We start from the raw sequence: 14,049 nt of genomic DNA, 5'->3' as shown, positions 1-14,049 counted from the left end.
CATTTAACCAATGTCTAATAAAGGGTCTGAATGTACTCTAATTCAAATAAACAAGGGGTTTTCAAGAAGCCTTGAACAAATTACATTGCTAAAGGGCTTCAGTCAATGTCCATGAACAGTTTTAGTTCTGAAAAGTTTAAGGCGTTGTAGAAAATATTTGTGAAATAAATATGATCAGTGAAGATAAAATGTTATCTCCTCTGATAGAAAACATGCCTAACTATACCTTACATTGCTGTATGCATCACATTTTAGTAATTATTATTCCAAACAAAAATTACAAAAGTTAAAAAATAAACAAGTGGAGACTTATATTTTTATTAATTCTGACGTACACTGTTGTCAGTTAGAAAAGTATGAGGGTTACACAGTTCAAGTTACTTCCATGTCTTATCTTGTGCAAACACTAGATGGTGCGTAGGAGAGGTCTTGGAAAGGAACAATATTCAAGAGACGAAACCTCCAAATGCAGGAAAAAAATAAGTGCATTTAAACCTATGAATTGATAACTTTTGTAGTATTTATTGATTTCCCAGCTTCATACAAACTGGATGTTGAGGCATAAACATAGTACATTTCAACAAAAATATAACCAATATTTACAATTATTGTATTAAAAATACAAAAAAACTACCGATACTTACTCCACCAATTGTCTTTTTAAAAGACATACAGGTCAAAGTAGTACAAGAAAGTATGAGAAATCTTCACCAGTTAAATATACACTTCTCACTTGACATCACATCAAACCGAGTAGCAGTTCTACCTACTACAATTATCTTTATGCTTGTACATTGTTGTGCAATGTTGTTTTTCGAAATAGGACTTGGCCTGCTAAAGAGTTGAAGGAAAGTGAATGATGATGATGATGCATGTTACCACTGAATTACAAACGCATTAGACAATCTATTGGCAGCCATAGAATTTTTTTATCATGAACAAAAAAACATGACAAATGATTATAGTGTAATGACAAACCACAGTGAAAAACACTGCACTCATTTATTTCTACTTCTCAGTCTATAGTTTCTAACTACTGATCAATGTGATCAGCACAACTCAGTGATAAAATAAGTGACACTTTCACAATTTGATTACTAATAATTCTGATTAGCAGCCTTCAAAGTTAATTATTTAATCTAGGTAACTTCCCCACTGGAGTCAAAAAAACAAACATATTCAATAACCTTCAGTCAATTCCAATGATGTTGCGAAACAGTGGATAACAGGTTGGTCTACGCTAGCATTGCCTACTCATATACACATCCACTGATTTTGATGCCTGTAACAGTGGAGGACTTCTCCAAGTGGCTTTGCAATGAAGAGGAAGGGATGTCTCCAACAGCAAGGTTGGAGAGAAGGTTTATTTTAGTTCATTCTCGTGTATTCTAGTTCAGTCTTAAAAGGGCAATCCTTAGTTGAAACAATAAAGCATTCACACCGCCTCTGTTTTGCTAAAAAAGCTGAGGGGTGGGCCTGGAGAAATGTAACCACTCAAATTAATAGACGAAGATATGTATGCAAGGACTGACCAATCAAGATATCAAAATTAGTTGTAAGCATGTTTTTGAGGCTATACAATGTCTGTTTACATTTACAAACATTGAAGTAAAACAAGATTCTATTTTGGGGTATGATGGGGTTTGAAAGTTGAACTAAGCTCATGAGGCATTTATAAATGATATTCTTCAAGAATCAATGGATATCATTAATTTATAAGTCCAAAAATGGACGTAGCAACAGCAGATTGCAGCACCAATGAAAGATCCGAGACTCCATTCACCTCTATAGGATTCAAGCCTTTGGGGTGCATAACTCAAACACGTCCCCAAGTTGGTTCATTTTAAAATAAGGTATAAATCACCTCTGTACTTATCTTTCAACATAACCATTAGGGACAAGACTAAGCCAATATAAATCTCATGTAGTTGTCCAAAACAATACTGTCTAAATATAGAATGAATATAAGTCACCAGGTGACCTTCCAGTTTAAAACCTGGATGTTCCTATCAGCGGATTCATTGCTAAATATACAAGCTGACATTTTTTCCAATCTCTGAAAGACTAAAACGTGTGTGGGCAGTGCTTCCTGCTCTGGCACCGTCCCTCCACCAAGGCAGGGCTTTTTTGAAAGGGAGGCGGACACTAACACAATCCTTTGGGCAAAATTGAAAAAATTGACCAGACCACAATGGCTTCAAGTGATTCCTCTCATCAACACGAATTCAAAGATGGAGCATTTTTGTTACCTACATGATGACATTCACCCATACGTTTCAACCGGAATATAGCGAAGAGGATTCAAAACAAAGAATTTGATTTAGCTAGAAGCTCAGCTACAGCCGATGCCAGCACCAAGAGGGCAGATGACAAACACGGTGGCTAGCTAAGTATGTTATATTTCCTGCAAGCCACCTAGCTAGCTAGCGAACTTTAGTTAATCTACTGAAACATGTACTGCTGACTAACATACTACTGTGTTACAGTGGGGGGGATATTTGTTTTCTGTTTGCCAATTTAGGTAGCTAGGTAGGTAGCCAGCCTAGCTAGCTAAACAACTATAGGCAGCCATATCTATGACTAAAAATAGAAGAGGTTTTACAATCGGAGATGGGACTGGCCGACCAGCTAGGTCCAGCCAGATGGGACCGGGTGGACAGGTAGGGCCACTGCTACGCCCCCACCGTTAAACCTGTACATTACTGTTTATGACCTAGAACTTAAGATGTGGCTGGTCGTATTGGGAAAAGAGACCGATATCCAGGCCAGGGTTGGGAATGGAGGGTTGTACTAAAGGTTTTACTGAAAAGTGCTGGAGCCAAACTGCCAGTGTGTCAGTACATTAGATTATTTCTCTCATTGTGACTGTCCAGTTAGCAGTGGGGTGGAGCCACCACTAGGTCATGTCTAATATGTGAATGACCAGATAATACTGTAATTATGGAATAAAACAGCCTTTTGACAGATTTGTTATTCCGAGTCCATAGATATGAGACTTGGGTATAGTCTCTTTTACCCCCAGAGTGCAATAGTTCTGGAAAGAAGACCCCCAAAAACCTAGCAGGAATTTGAAAATCCTTAAGAGTTCAAAATCGATCAATGTTCTTTTATTAAATCATCATTGTCCGTTTTGTTCACGTTTTATAAAGTAGAAAAAGAAAAAGTGCAGACAAAGCTCAACACGTCATGATGCTGTGTGTAAAGTGAGGTGGGGTTGGGATAAGAGTCTTGGAAAGCTGTTCCAGGACAGCTGTGTGTTTGTGTGAGCGTGGGTGTCACGCGTCGCCGTATGTTTTTCCAGCAAAACAGTTTGACTTGTTTTTCTTTTTTCCAAAGTGCCAGGCATTATATCTTTCTTTTTCTGTCTCTCCTTCTTCTACTTCTTCACAGTATTTTTTCAAGCAGGGTTATTCAACCCCTGATAATGCTTTAAGGCAGGGGAGGGAGAGATGAGCAGAGGAGTCTACCAATCAGGAGGGAGAGTACGACGGAGGAGGCAGGCACATACTGGATTGCTTTGTCCGTCCATCAGTGTCTTTTCTTCCGGCACCATGGAAGCGACTTCAAGTCATCCAGCAGAAGACTGTTCTCTCTCAGACTGCTGATACCTGTTCATCCTCTGAAGAGAGAAAGAAAAAAAAATGCCATGTTGGTTACAAAGATGTTAAAACCCTGTGAAAGAATTAGAGGCAGAAAGCCCCCACAACATCACTAACTGGCCTCTATGTGAACTTACTGTACCATGGTCTACTATCAAAACTGAACAATATGCATATAAGTGACAAACATGAACATTAAAAGTGAGAAAAACACTGCTGGGGATGGAAGAGCATGTGTGCAAGCATTGACACAAATTAAAATGGGTGAGCAAACCTAACAACTTGTGCACCCAGATGAATGCCATTCAACACAGAGAGTGAGGAGCTAACGTCTGATGAGCCTGGTGAGCTTTGGTCCAAGCAGGATGACATCATGCACATGAGATGCCGTGGTGGGTTTATGCTAGCCTGGTCCCAGATCTGTTTGTGCGGTCTTGACATCTCCTCAATGCCCATTCCCCATAGGAGTTGGCAAGACAGTACAAACAGATCTGGGACCAGGCTAGGTTTGCAGTGGATATGAGGGTAGTCTGTGTTGTTCCTGGTGGGCATGCATGTTATCATCGGTATAAATCAGTAATTTACCTCAGCCTGGGGGGGGGCTGCCCTTTAACCCGTACACTCATCTCAGGGCCTGGTTGTCTCTGGTGTTGTGTGTGCCACTGTCTTCCTCAGAGCGACTAGTTTGGGAGACAAGGACTCACCCTCTTCCTCCTCCGGCTCTTCATCCTCGTCTGGCGAGCGGGTGCGGTGGAGCCCATGGCGCTTTGTGGTTCCGGAACCTGGGTGTTGTTGCGCCTGGTGGTGATGCTGGGAGTCGGGCGACTGGGTGACCATGCGCGAGCGCTGCAGGGCTGTGGAGTAGTCAGGTGGGCGGCGGCCAGAGTGGGACGGGGGTGGCGACTGCGTCTGGCCCTCACTGAAGTCAGAGATTGTCAGGGCGGTGTAGCCCGGCGGGGTGGGAGGGGGCTCGCGGTACCGGCTCTCCTTTCGTGCTAAGGGGGGTGAAAGATGGTGGGGTAAAACGTAATTAACATTTTACGCTTCTGCACCACACACTCCATCCAGAAAAAAGTGTTGGCATGGAGATCTACATGCGGACATAATTCAGCTGACATGCACTTCTCTCCATGGATGTACACAAATCGTAAAAAGCATGAATGCATGTGAGCAGGGTTTGGCATTTTCAGAACATTGTAAAACTGACCTTTCATCAGGAACCTGTTAATTTGTTGAGGAACAGGTATGGACACCCTAACATTAGGAACAGGTATGGACACCCTAACATTGGGAACAGGTATGTACACCCTAACATTGGGAACAGGTATGGACACCCTAACATTAGGAACAGGTATGGACACCCTAACATTGGGAACAGGTATGTACACCCTAACATTAGGAACAGGTATGGACACCCTAACATTAGCCTATGAGGACAGCTTAACCCTTACATCAACACAACAGACAAACAAACATTTCAGAGGTCAACTCACTGATAAGACCCTTGTTGCCAGCGGTGATGGGCGATGGCCTCCCGTGCTGCTTGGCCTCGTCAGACCCCATGGACGTGATACTACTCGTCTCTGGGTCAGCGTTCACGTCTTTCCCGCCTCGACGTTTAATCGTGCCCGTGTCACCCTCCGAGTCCTCGCCCCAGTACGCTGCAGAGCAAGATGAAGAGGCCGATGCCCAGCTCCCTCTAGCGTGAGACGCCCACAGTCCAGAGGGGACCCCTATAAATGTTTCAGGCCCCCCGGGAGGATGGACACCCACGCTGACCACACCACCCGGCCCGAAGGCCAGGGTCTCCCAGCTGCGTCCCTGCTGCATGGTCTGGATGTTGTCGTGGGAGCCCGAGGAGCACGAGGTCCAGGAGCCGCGGCCACTGTCTGCAGCATCCAGGGAGACACGGTCCCCTTGGTCCTGGGTCAGCTCTTCAGAGCTGGGAGATAGCACCGTGGCACAGGTATACAGACCCCGGCAGTCCTGCATGGACGAGTAGGAACTGTTTGTGGGGTTGGGGGGGGGAGGGGCAGAGAGTTAGAGACAAGCTATAACTTTACAATTGGGGTTAGCGATTAGAGGCAGGCTATACATTTACAATGAGGGTTAGAAATTAGAGACAAGCTATACCTTTACAATGGAGGTTAGCGATTAGAGGCAGGCTATACATTTACAATGAGGGTTAGAAATTAGAGACAAGCTATACCTTTACAATGGAGGTTAGCGATTAGAGGCAGGCTATACATTTACAATGAGGGTTAGAAATTAGAGACAAGCTATACCTTTACAATGGAGGTTAGCGATTAGAGACAAGCTATACCTTTACAATGGGGGATAGACAAGCTATACCTTTACAATTGGGTTTCCACTCATCAAGTGTAAAAATAAAGGGCTGGGATTGAATCTCTTCCTTTTTCCATTTTTGAAATTAAAGCTCATCACTGTACTTAGCTGTTAAAATAGGATGTGTACCAAATACTACATTTTCAAGTTAACCACTCAACAATTTTATAACTAGGGTACATTATCCCTTTAAACAAAGTTTTTGGGATGATGATCATTAGAAATGGGCAGTGTTGGTTCATACCCGAGGCTGTACTGATCCGGGTCTGTCGTAGCCCTCCTCTCCAGACGCACCCCTCCAGCGTGGAGGTCTCCCACCCCTCCGGAGTGTCTGAGCCCCCTCCTCTCCTCCTGGGCCATGTCAAAGGAGGAGTTGCTGACCAGGCTGGAGCGCGATGAGATCTCGCTGTGACCGGAGTCTGAGTAGGCATCTCCTGTTCTGGGGTAGCCTGGAGAGAGTAGGGGGGTGGTCCATTAACTGACTGATCAATCATTATTAAACCCTTTTCAGATCAGCAGATGTCACACAAAGTGCTAAATGATTCCAATCTACTAGTCCAGGGGTTGTGTTCAGAGGGTTGAATCTTTTAGAACCTCCTAACATGGATTTACAGCAGGCTGGATAGGAGAACACATCGGTTCATAGGCTCACTGCAAGAAACTTCTCTTTCTAACTGCACCTCGAAAACAAAACCTCTAACCTCTCAAATCACTACCATCACACTGCACGCCACATAACTTACAGCTTGAACACGGTCATACTCTGTGACCTACTATGAAAGGAGAAATTAAGATTCAAGGAAGCCACTACACAAGCCCACAATCACCTAGAATCACCTAATCAGCCTAATAAAAGGATTGGGGAAATACACAGTAAGTCCTAACTTTACAACAAAACTCAGAACGTGCTTGGAGCAGTGATTCAATCTAAAAAAAAAAATAAGATCCTGACACCTTTAGCTTGGAGTCACAGAAGGACTGACATTTCAAAGCAATCTCCATTCACACACACCAAGAACCTCATCTCAAAGCCAGAAATCTCATCAAATTACTCTGCTCTCTAACATTCTGGGCACAAGTAATTGGAAATTGAGTGTTCTGTGACATTAAATCATTGGCAAACCAACCGCGAGCTACCATTCAGAAAATGGAGGACTGCTCTTTCAAGTCAGATGGCCTAGCATCAAGTCAGTTCCTGAAACCCATCCAATAATAAGTGAATTAGTTTTCACCGGTGGACCGAAGGGCTTCTACCGGCTTCTAAACACACAGACATGAATCAAGCAGAGTAGTGATGTCGGTGAAGCAGCAGCATCTGAGCCCATCTATCTTCTGAAGCAACTGTCATACTACGTGTAATACTACGTGTAATACTACTAGACATCCCAGCAGCAACTCCGCTACTAAGACAAGTTGGGCGACAGACAAGCCCGCAGGCCCCCCTATATACACTGAACAAAAATATAAATGCAACATGTTAAGTGTTGGTCCCATGTTTCATGAGCTGAAAGATTGAAGAAATGTTCCATATGCACAAAAAGCTTATTTCTCTAAAATGTTGTGCACACATTTGCTTACATCCCTGTTAGTGAGCATTTCTCATTTGAAAGATAATCCATCCATCTGACAGGTGTGGCATATCAAGAAGCTGATTAAACAGCATGGTCATTACACAGCTGCACCTTGTGCTGGGGACAAAAAAATGCCACTAAAATGTGCAGTTGTCACACAACACCACAAGTTTTGAGGGGGCTGCAGGGATGTCCACCAGAGCTGTTGCCAGAGAATTGTATGTTAATTTCTCTAGCATAAGTCACCTCCAACGTTGTTTTAGAGAATGTGGCTGTACATCCAACCGAACTCAGAACTGCAGACCACGTGTATGGCGTTGTGTGGGCGAGCGGTTTGCTGATGTCAGCGTTGTGAAGAGAGTGCCACATGGTGGGGGTGGGGTTATGGTATGGGCAGGCATAAGCTACGGACAACGAACACAATAGTTTTTTATCGATGGCAATTTGAATGCACAAAAATACCATGATGAGATCCTGAGGCCCATTGTGAGACCCATTTTGGCCCACATCTGTATTCCCAGGCATGTAAAATCCATAGATTAGGGCCTAATTTATTTATTTCAATTGACGTATTTCCTCACTTGAACTGTAACTCAGTAAAATCAATTAAATTATTGCATGTTGCGTTTTTATTTTTATTCAGTATATATACAGGTCCCAACCACTTCGTATTTGTAAGATCCAACTGGGTCGTGTTCATTAGGGCATGCAACGTAAAACATTTTGCAATGGAAAATGACATTTTATTTCTTAGTTTCCAGTTTTAATGTCACATGCACAAGTACAGTGAAATGCCTTCTTGCAAACTCAAAACCCAACAATGCAATAATCAATAACAATGTATTACTAGAAAAAAAGCACAAGGAATAATAATATAGAAAGTAAGTAAGCATACTATATACAGGAAATACTTAAAAAGTAAATTCCAATACTATATTTACATGTGCAGGGATACTGGAGTGATGGAGGTAGATATTATTAGGGATAAGGGGACTAGCCAACAGGATATAAGATAAACAATAGTAGCAGCAGGTTGTATGTGAGTGGTGTACGGGTGTGTAGAGTCCGTATAAATGTATGTCCATATTAAGTGTGAGTGAGCAGATGATGGAGTGAGTGTTTGAGTGACAGCATGTGTGAGTGTGTAGGGCCCTGTGAGTGTACATAGAGACAGTGCAAATACTGAAATAAAAGGTCTAGGCCAGCAGCGTCTGTTTAGGTCTAGGGCCGGTCTGGGCCAGTCCCAGTTTACCTGTGGCTGTCTGTTTACTGGTAAAGGTAACCTTCCGGACACTTTGGCCCTTCAGTGTCCCGAGCCCTGCGTGCAGCAAGGCAAAGAGACATCACACACAGATAGGACACAGGACAGCATCACAGTATGTAAGGAGTGAGGTAGTTGGGATAGGAGGTAGGTAGGAGTGATTGATAGCTGATTCCAATATGGAACAGTGTGGACTAGGCAGTCTAGGCAGACACATTACATATGCTCAGAACGACAAAATGGAACCCTTTACATAGCTTTTCTCCCCTTGTCTATAGGAGAGACTCATGCTGTTTAAATTTGATTAGACGTTCCCAAATTTAACAGATTATGACTATCACTAATGTTATGATATGTTTGTAAAGTAATAAAGAAGGTGAAATATCTTGGGTAGATGTTCCTAAAACAGAGTATAACTATATATGGACATATTATAAAGTATAAAAGGCTTAATCATTATTATTTTTTATCATAACATGATATTTGTATATGTTCTATTATACTTTTATTGTGTACTAGATCATATCGGTTGAAAAGTGTTTTTTTCTCAGGCATAAATAAACTATTCCAGGTGAAAGCCAAAGGTCATAGCTTTCTAGGGGGAACACACACACTACTACATATATAAAATATTGCCCTCCTGCTAGATTGATGACTAAAACCATAGAGAAACACTGCAAACTCTGTCAGCTCAACTTTCCTTTATCATGGGTCACAAGAAAACACTTTCAGTGTTCCATGGCGCTAAAAACCTTGATTAACCGTTGCTACATCAGTATTATTATGACATCACAGGAGGCTGAACTGGTAGTTTCACTATGACCACCAGGTGTCAGCAGTAATCTTCTAAATCTCTGTGTGAGTGAGAGGGGCACTGGGCTGAGGTTGGACTGATGGGATTATTAGCTTACCCTTCTTAGGTGAGCTCTGTGGTGAGGTGGGCGGGGAAGAGAGCTGCGAGCAGGTGTTGGATACAGTGTCCTCAGTCTGACGCTTGCTGGCCTCCTCTGACAGTGACAGGATCTTCTTCAACGACTGAGGGGAACTCGTGCCTTCAAAACAAAACGATAGTCAAAATTAGAGTTGTGGAGTGAACGTCAATGGTGGGGCTTTAAACGTAGCCATAGCCTACATTGTCTGGTGAGTTTTTAATCCTCACTTGGCCAGATGGCCTCTAGGTGGTGCTCAAGTCACAGTGAAAGGAGAGGTAGTACTACAGAGGTTTTATCTATTGTCTAATAATTTAAATGGATGGAGAAAAGCAAACTTGGCAGAGTGGATACTACTGTAGCAACACACTGGAGCACAGCTACATGAGCTAATGTCTCCCTCCACTGGAGGTTCTTCAAGAAATAGTTCCCACTTCCCAGTTTTCTTGAATCCTGAACTACACGTAAAGATGGAATCCTCAGTAGCCACCCCACCACCGCTGGTCGCCCCACCACCATTGAAATAGTTTTTTTTGTTGAGCTTAGGAGTGTCGTGCAGCATGGTAAAAAATTATTGCTGTACATTGTGCTCTTCTACCGTGCGTACAATAATGTCTGAGGGGAAAAACCTGTGTTTGTTGTTTGCAGTATTAGTAGTAGTTGTAGTTGTTGTAGTAATATCACATCAGATGTGGCTGATTCACCATTAAGGATTCCAGCTTTAACCCTCAACCTAACCCATGTTTAGAGTAGGATAAAAACTTCAGCAAAGGCCGGTTTCCCAGATGCAGATTAATCCTTAGAATCTCCATTGACAGTGTTTTTTAGTTCAGGAATAAACTTAATCTGGGTCTTTGGGAAACCTGCTCATAGCGTCTAAACTAGCGTAATGCCACACTAGAAGCAACATTGAGATCAGGTACGTTTTACCTGAAATTGAAATAAATCTGTTTTCCTGAAAGGAAACACACAGGTGTCGGAATGGTGTCGGAAAGAAACAATGTACTATAACGTATATTTTCAAGTATATTTTCCCTCTTAACTTGTGCAAGTTCTTACCGAATGGTGGCAGGTCCTTGACGGGTACTTTCTTGCGTGAGGGGTAGAGGGCCACAGCAGGCACCTGGAGGGCCTGGTTGCCCTTCTGCAGGTGGCCCCTCTGCTGGCTGGCAGCCCTGGACACCACCGGAGACGTGTCTGGCCTCTTACTGCCACCAGCATTCTTGGGCACTGAGAAATGGTTGAGGAGAATGTGGTACTTGAACAATCAATACTACCAGTGAGAAACCGAGTGTTGCTGCTGAGCCAAAATGGCCACCTGGACCACTCATGTGTGCATCAATCACATGTTGATGGAGGGCTCATATTGCAGTTAGATATCCCAAGTGTATGTACTCCCACACTAAGTGCGAGACAGAACGCAATCGTGTGTGTGTTGTCAACAGCATGTACTCTCTCCACCACTTACGTGTGTTGATGGAGGGCTCACACTGCAGCGAGAGGGTCTGCAGCGCCTCTTCGTTGGTCTCCAGGCTGAGGTTGGACAGGAACTGCTTGACCCTGCGGGCCATCTGGGCATCCTCATACAGCTTCTTGGCGTTCAGGAAGGAGCTGCGCCTCACCCGCTTCTTGTGCCCGCCTGTCTGGGTGACGTCTAGCACCGCCGCATTGGCACTGCCCTGGCTAAGAGAACTGGTCACACGCATGCACACACACACACACGCACACACACAGAGAGAGAGAGAGACATAGAGGGAAGATAGTGACCACCATCAGACTATGACCATGTGTGTGTACTACTATTTAGGTAACTGTGTGTGGGGGTACTATTCCAGGAATGTAGTTCAGAGGAGGGCCATTTGAGAGGCAGACATGCAGAAACTGAGGCTTTGGGGGCATTCCTCTCAGCTCCAGAACATTGCATGCATTCCAAGGAAGAGGAGGGAATAGGGGCCAGGGGGTCAATCAGTCAAAAAACAGGGGAGGTGTTTTGTGTGTGTGTTGGGGGTTCAAATAGCAATGATAGTCAGTTAACATTTCTGTGGTCTAAAACCAAAGTAGCTGTAGTGAAATGCCTTTTCATCAGAACCTATGGTACATCCAGAGTACATGTATAGTGTGGTGGAATTGAACACAATGATTGTATTGTAAACTACCTCTCCTTGGCCACTGATGTACACCAGGGGTTCCCAAACTCGGTCCTGGAGCCCCCCCTGGGTGCATGTTTTAGGTTTTACCCTAGAACTACACAGCTTTCAAATAGCCAAAGCTTGATGGTGAGTTGGTTATTGGATTCATCTGTGTGGTGCTAGGGAAAAAAACAAAACATGCACCTGGGGGGGACCGAACAGGACCCAGTTTGGGAAACCCTGATGTAAAGCATGACTAGTTTGGCTGTCCTTGTAGCACACTATACTCTTTCATGTTGAAGAAAATATGTTTAGTCTGGAGAATGATACACAGAATAAATCCACACTATGACAAACTAATAGAACTGAAAACAAGATGGAAGTTGACATGCTGTTTTGACATGCTGTTTTTGTTAAGTAGTGGGAAGACACAAAGTAATCACTTTTGCTAGTTCATGGATTGTGAATTGCATGGGATGCAAATCACTATATCAGTTTTAATGAGTCGTTGAGAAATATTTTGGGCAGAATTTTTAAAAAAGTCACTTGAAACTAGCAAAAGTCATGTTCTTTTCCATTTCTAAAGAACGTTTTACCAGAGCCAAGCAGTGTTAGAAGGGTATGAAACCAAACGGGTTCGTTAAATCAGCACTAAATAACAGGTTAGTTAAACCAGCACTAATTAACAGGTTAGTTAAACCAGCACTAAATAACAGGTTAGTTAAACCAGCACTAATTAACAGGTTAGTTAAACCAGCACTAAATAACAGGTAAGTAAAATCAGCACTAAACCAAACAAACGAGGCATCAGAAATGAGGGAGAGCACATAAATTGTGTAGAAAAAAATAGCATTGAAAGATCGTAGGTCACCAAAACTTACCCTAAACTCCTCCATTTCTTCTTCCTAGAAGGGATAGCCATGAACAGTGAAGCGTGGAGGGCAAAGAGTGGACGGAGAGAGAGAAAGGAGGGAGACAAGCTTAGACAGGATAGACCACTAAGAGCCACCAAGATGAGCAAGGTTACCAGAGCCCCACAAAAGAGAGAAAGAGAGACAAACATTGATAACAAACAGACACTCAAGTGACATGGCAGCATGGTGGACATGCAAAGTCACACACACTTTCACATGAGCACTGTGTGGTTTCACATGAGCACTGTGTGGTTTCTACGCCAACAATAAGTAGAGAGTACAGGAAACAGCTGGGTTGCCCGGAGAAACGGCTGCTCAAGAAAAAAGCCTTGAAGCGGGTAATATTGACAATCTACATGTGAACAATCAATCAATCATCAACAATCCACAGGGATTTGATTGGACCTAAATCGGGGATCGTGAAGCGTTGTTAGTCTTCCGGGAATATTGTATTTCCGTGTTTTTCCCGATGTTACCTGGTTCTGAACATGAGCGCTGGGTCCATGTTGACGGAGGCCATGCGGCCCACGTGGCGGATCTCTTTGGCGATCATCCGCAGCTTCTCAAAGTTCACCAGGCCATCCACTTTAGAGTCGTTCCCTGGGGAAAGACAAGTGACTATTAGTTATAACAGATTGATTAAGATGCCTTAAAAAAAATGTTTTACCTTTATTTAATTAGGTAAGTCAGTTGAGAACAAATTCTTATTTTACAATGACAACCTTCCCCGGACAAAACTGGGCCAATTGTGTGCCGAACCTACGGGACTCCCGATCACGGCCGGTTGTGATAAAGCCCGGGATTGAACCAGGGTTTGTAATGATGCCTCTAGCACTGAGATACAGTGCCTTAGACCACTACGTAGGCCGTCTCATCATTGTTGGTAATCAGGCCTACCACTGTAAACTTGATTGAGTTGGAAGCGTGCATGGCCACACAGTCATGGGTGAACAGGGAGTACAGGAGAGGGCTGAGAACGCACCCTTGTGGGACCCCAGTGTTGAGAAACTCAATAGTTGTACAGTCATCTCATAAAACTGTGAAGGACCTCGGCGTTACTCTGGGCCCTGATCTCTCTTTTGACGAACATATCAAGACTGTTTCAAGGACAGTTTTTTTCCATCTACGTAACATTGCAAAAATCAGACATTTTCTGTCCAAAAATGATGCAGAAAAATGTATCCATGCTTTTGTCCCTTCTAGGTTAGACTACTGCAATGCTCTACTTTCCGGCTACCCGGATAAAGCACTAAATAAACTTCAGTTAGGATTCTAGCAGCCGTATTTAGCACTGACTAGA

General features: G+C 43.4%; 1 protein-coding gene across 16 annotated transcripts in view; it reads right to left on the bottom strand.

Annotated features, from left to right (window-relative positions):
- Nucleotides 1–302: 302 nt before the first annotated feature.
- Nucleotides 303–14,049, bottom strand: part of LOC139574464 (rap guanine nucleotide exchange factor 2-like) — a 137,400-nt gene continuing 123,653 nt past the window's right edge. For 6 of the 16 annotated variants that reach the window (XM_071399046.1, XM_071399049.1, XM_071399048.1 and 3 more), the window contains 10 exons: nt 13,226–13,349; nt 12,717–12,740; nt 11,175–11,398; nt 10,766–10,936; nt 9,689–9,829; nt 8,769–8,834; nt 6,190–6,394; nt 5,093–5,604; nt 4,304–4,594; nt 303–3,619 (listed from right to left, as the gene is read on the bottom strand). In XM_071399046.1, the coding sequence (XP_071255147.1) occupies nt 3,594–3,619; nt 4,304–4,594; nt 5,093–5,604; nt 6,190–6,394; nt 8,769–8,834; nt 9,689–9,829; nt 10,766–10,936; nt 11,175–11,398; nt 12,717–12,740; nt 13,226–13,349 (1,784 nt within the window). In that variant the 3' untranslated portion in view covers nt 303–3,593. Of the gene's footprint in view, nt 3,620–4,184; nt 4,595–5,092; nt 5,605–6,189; nt 6,395–8,768; nt 8,835–9,688; nt 9,830–10,765; nt 10,937–11,174; nt 11,399–12,716; nt 12,741–13,225; nt 13,350–14,049 lie in introns of all 16 variants that reach the window. The other 10 variants (XM_071399051.1, XM_071399054.1, XM_071399055.1 and 7 more) reach the window with 4 other exon arrangements.

The sequence above is a fragment of the Salvelinus alpinus genome, chromosome 4 (genome assembly GCF_045679555.1).
Source record: "Salvelinus alpinus chromosome 4, SLU_Salpinus.1, whole genome shotgun sequence".
NCBI classification, from domain to species: Eukaryota; Metazoa; Chordata; class Actinopteri; order Salmoniformes; family Salmonidae; genus Salvelinus; species Salvelinus alpinus.
Note: the sequence above shows the minus strand (reverse complement) of the source record. Positions and strands in the feature narration are given on the sequence as shown.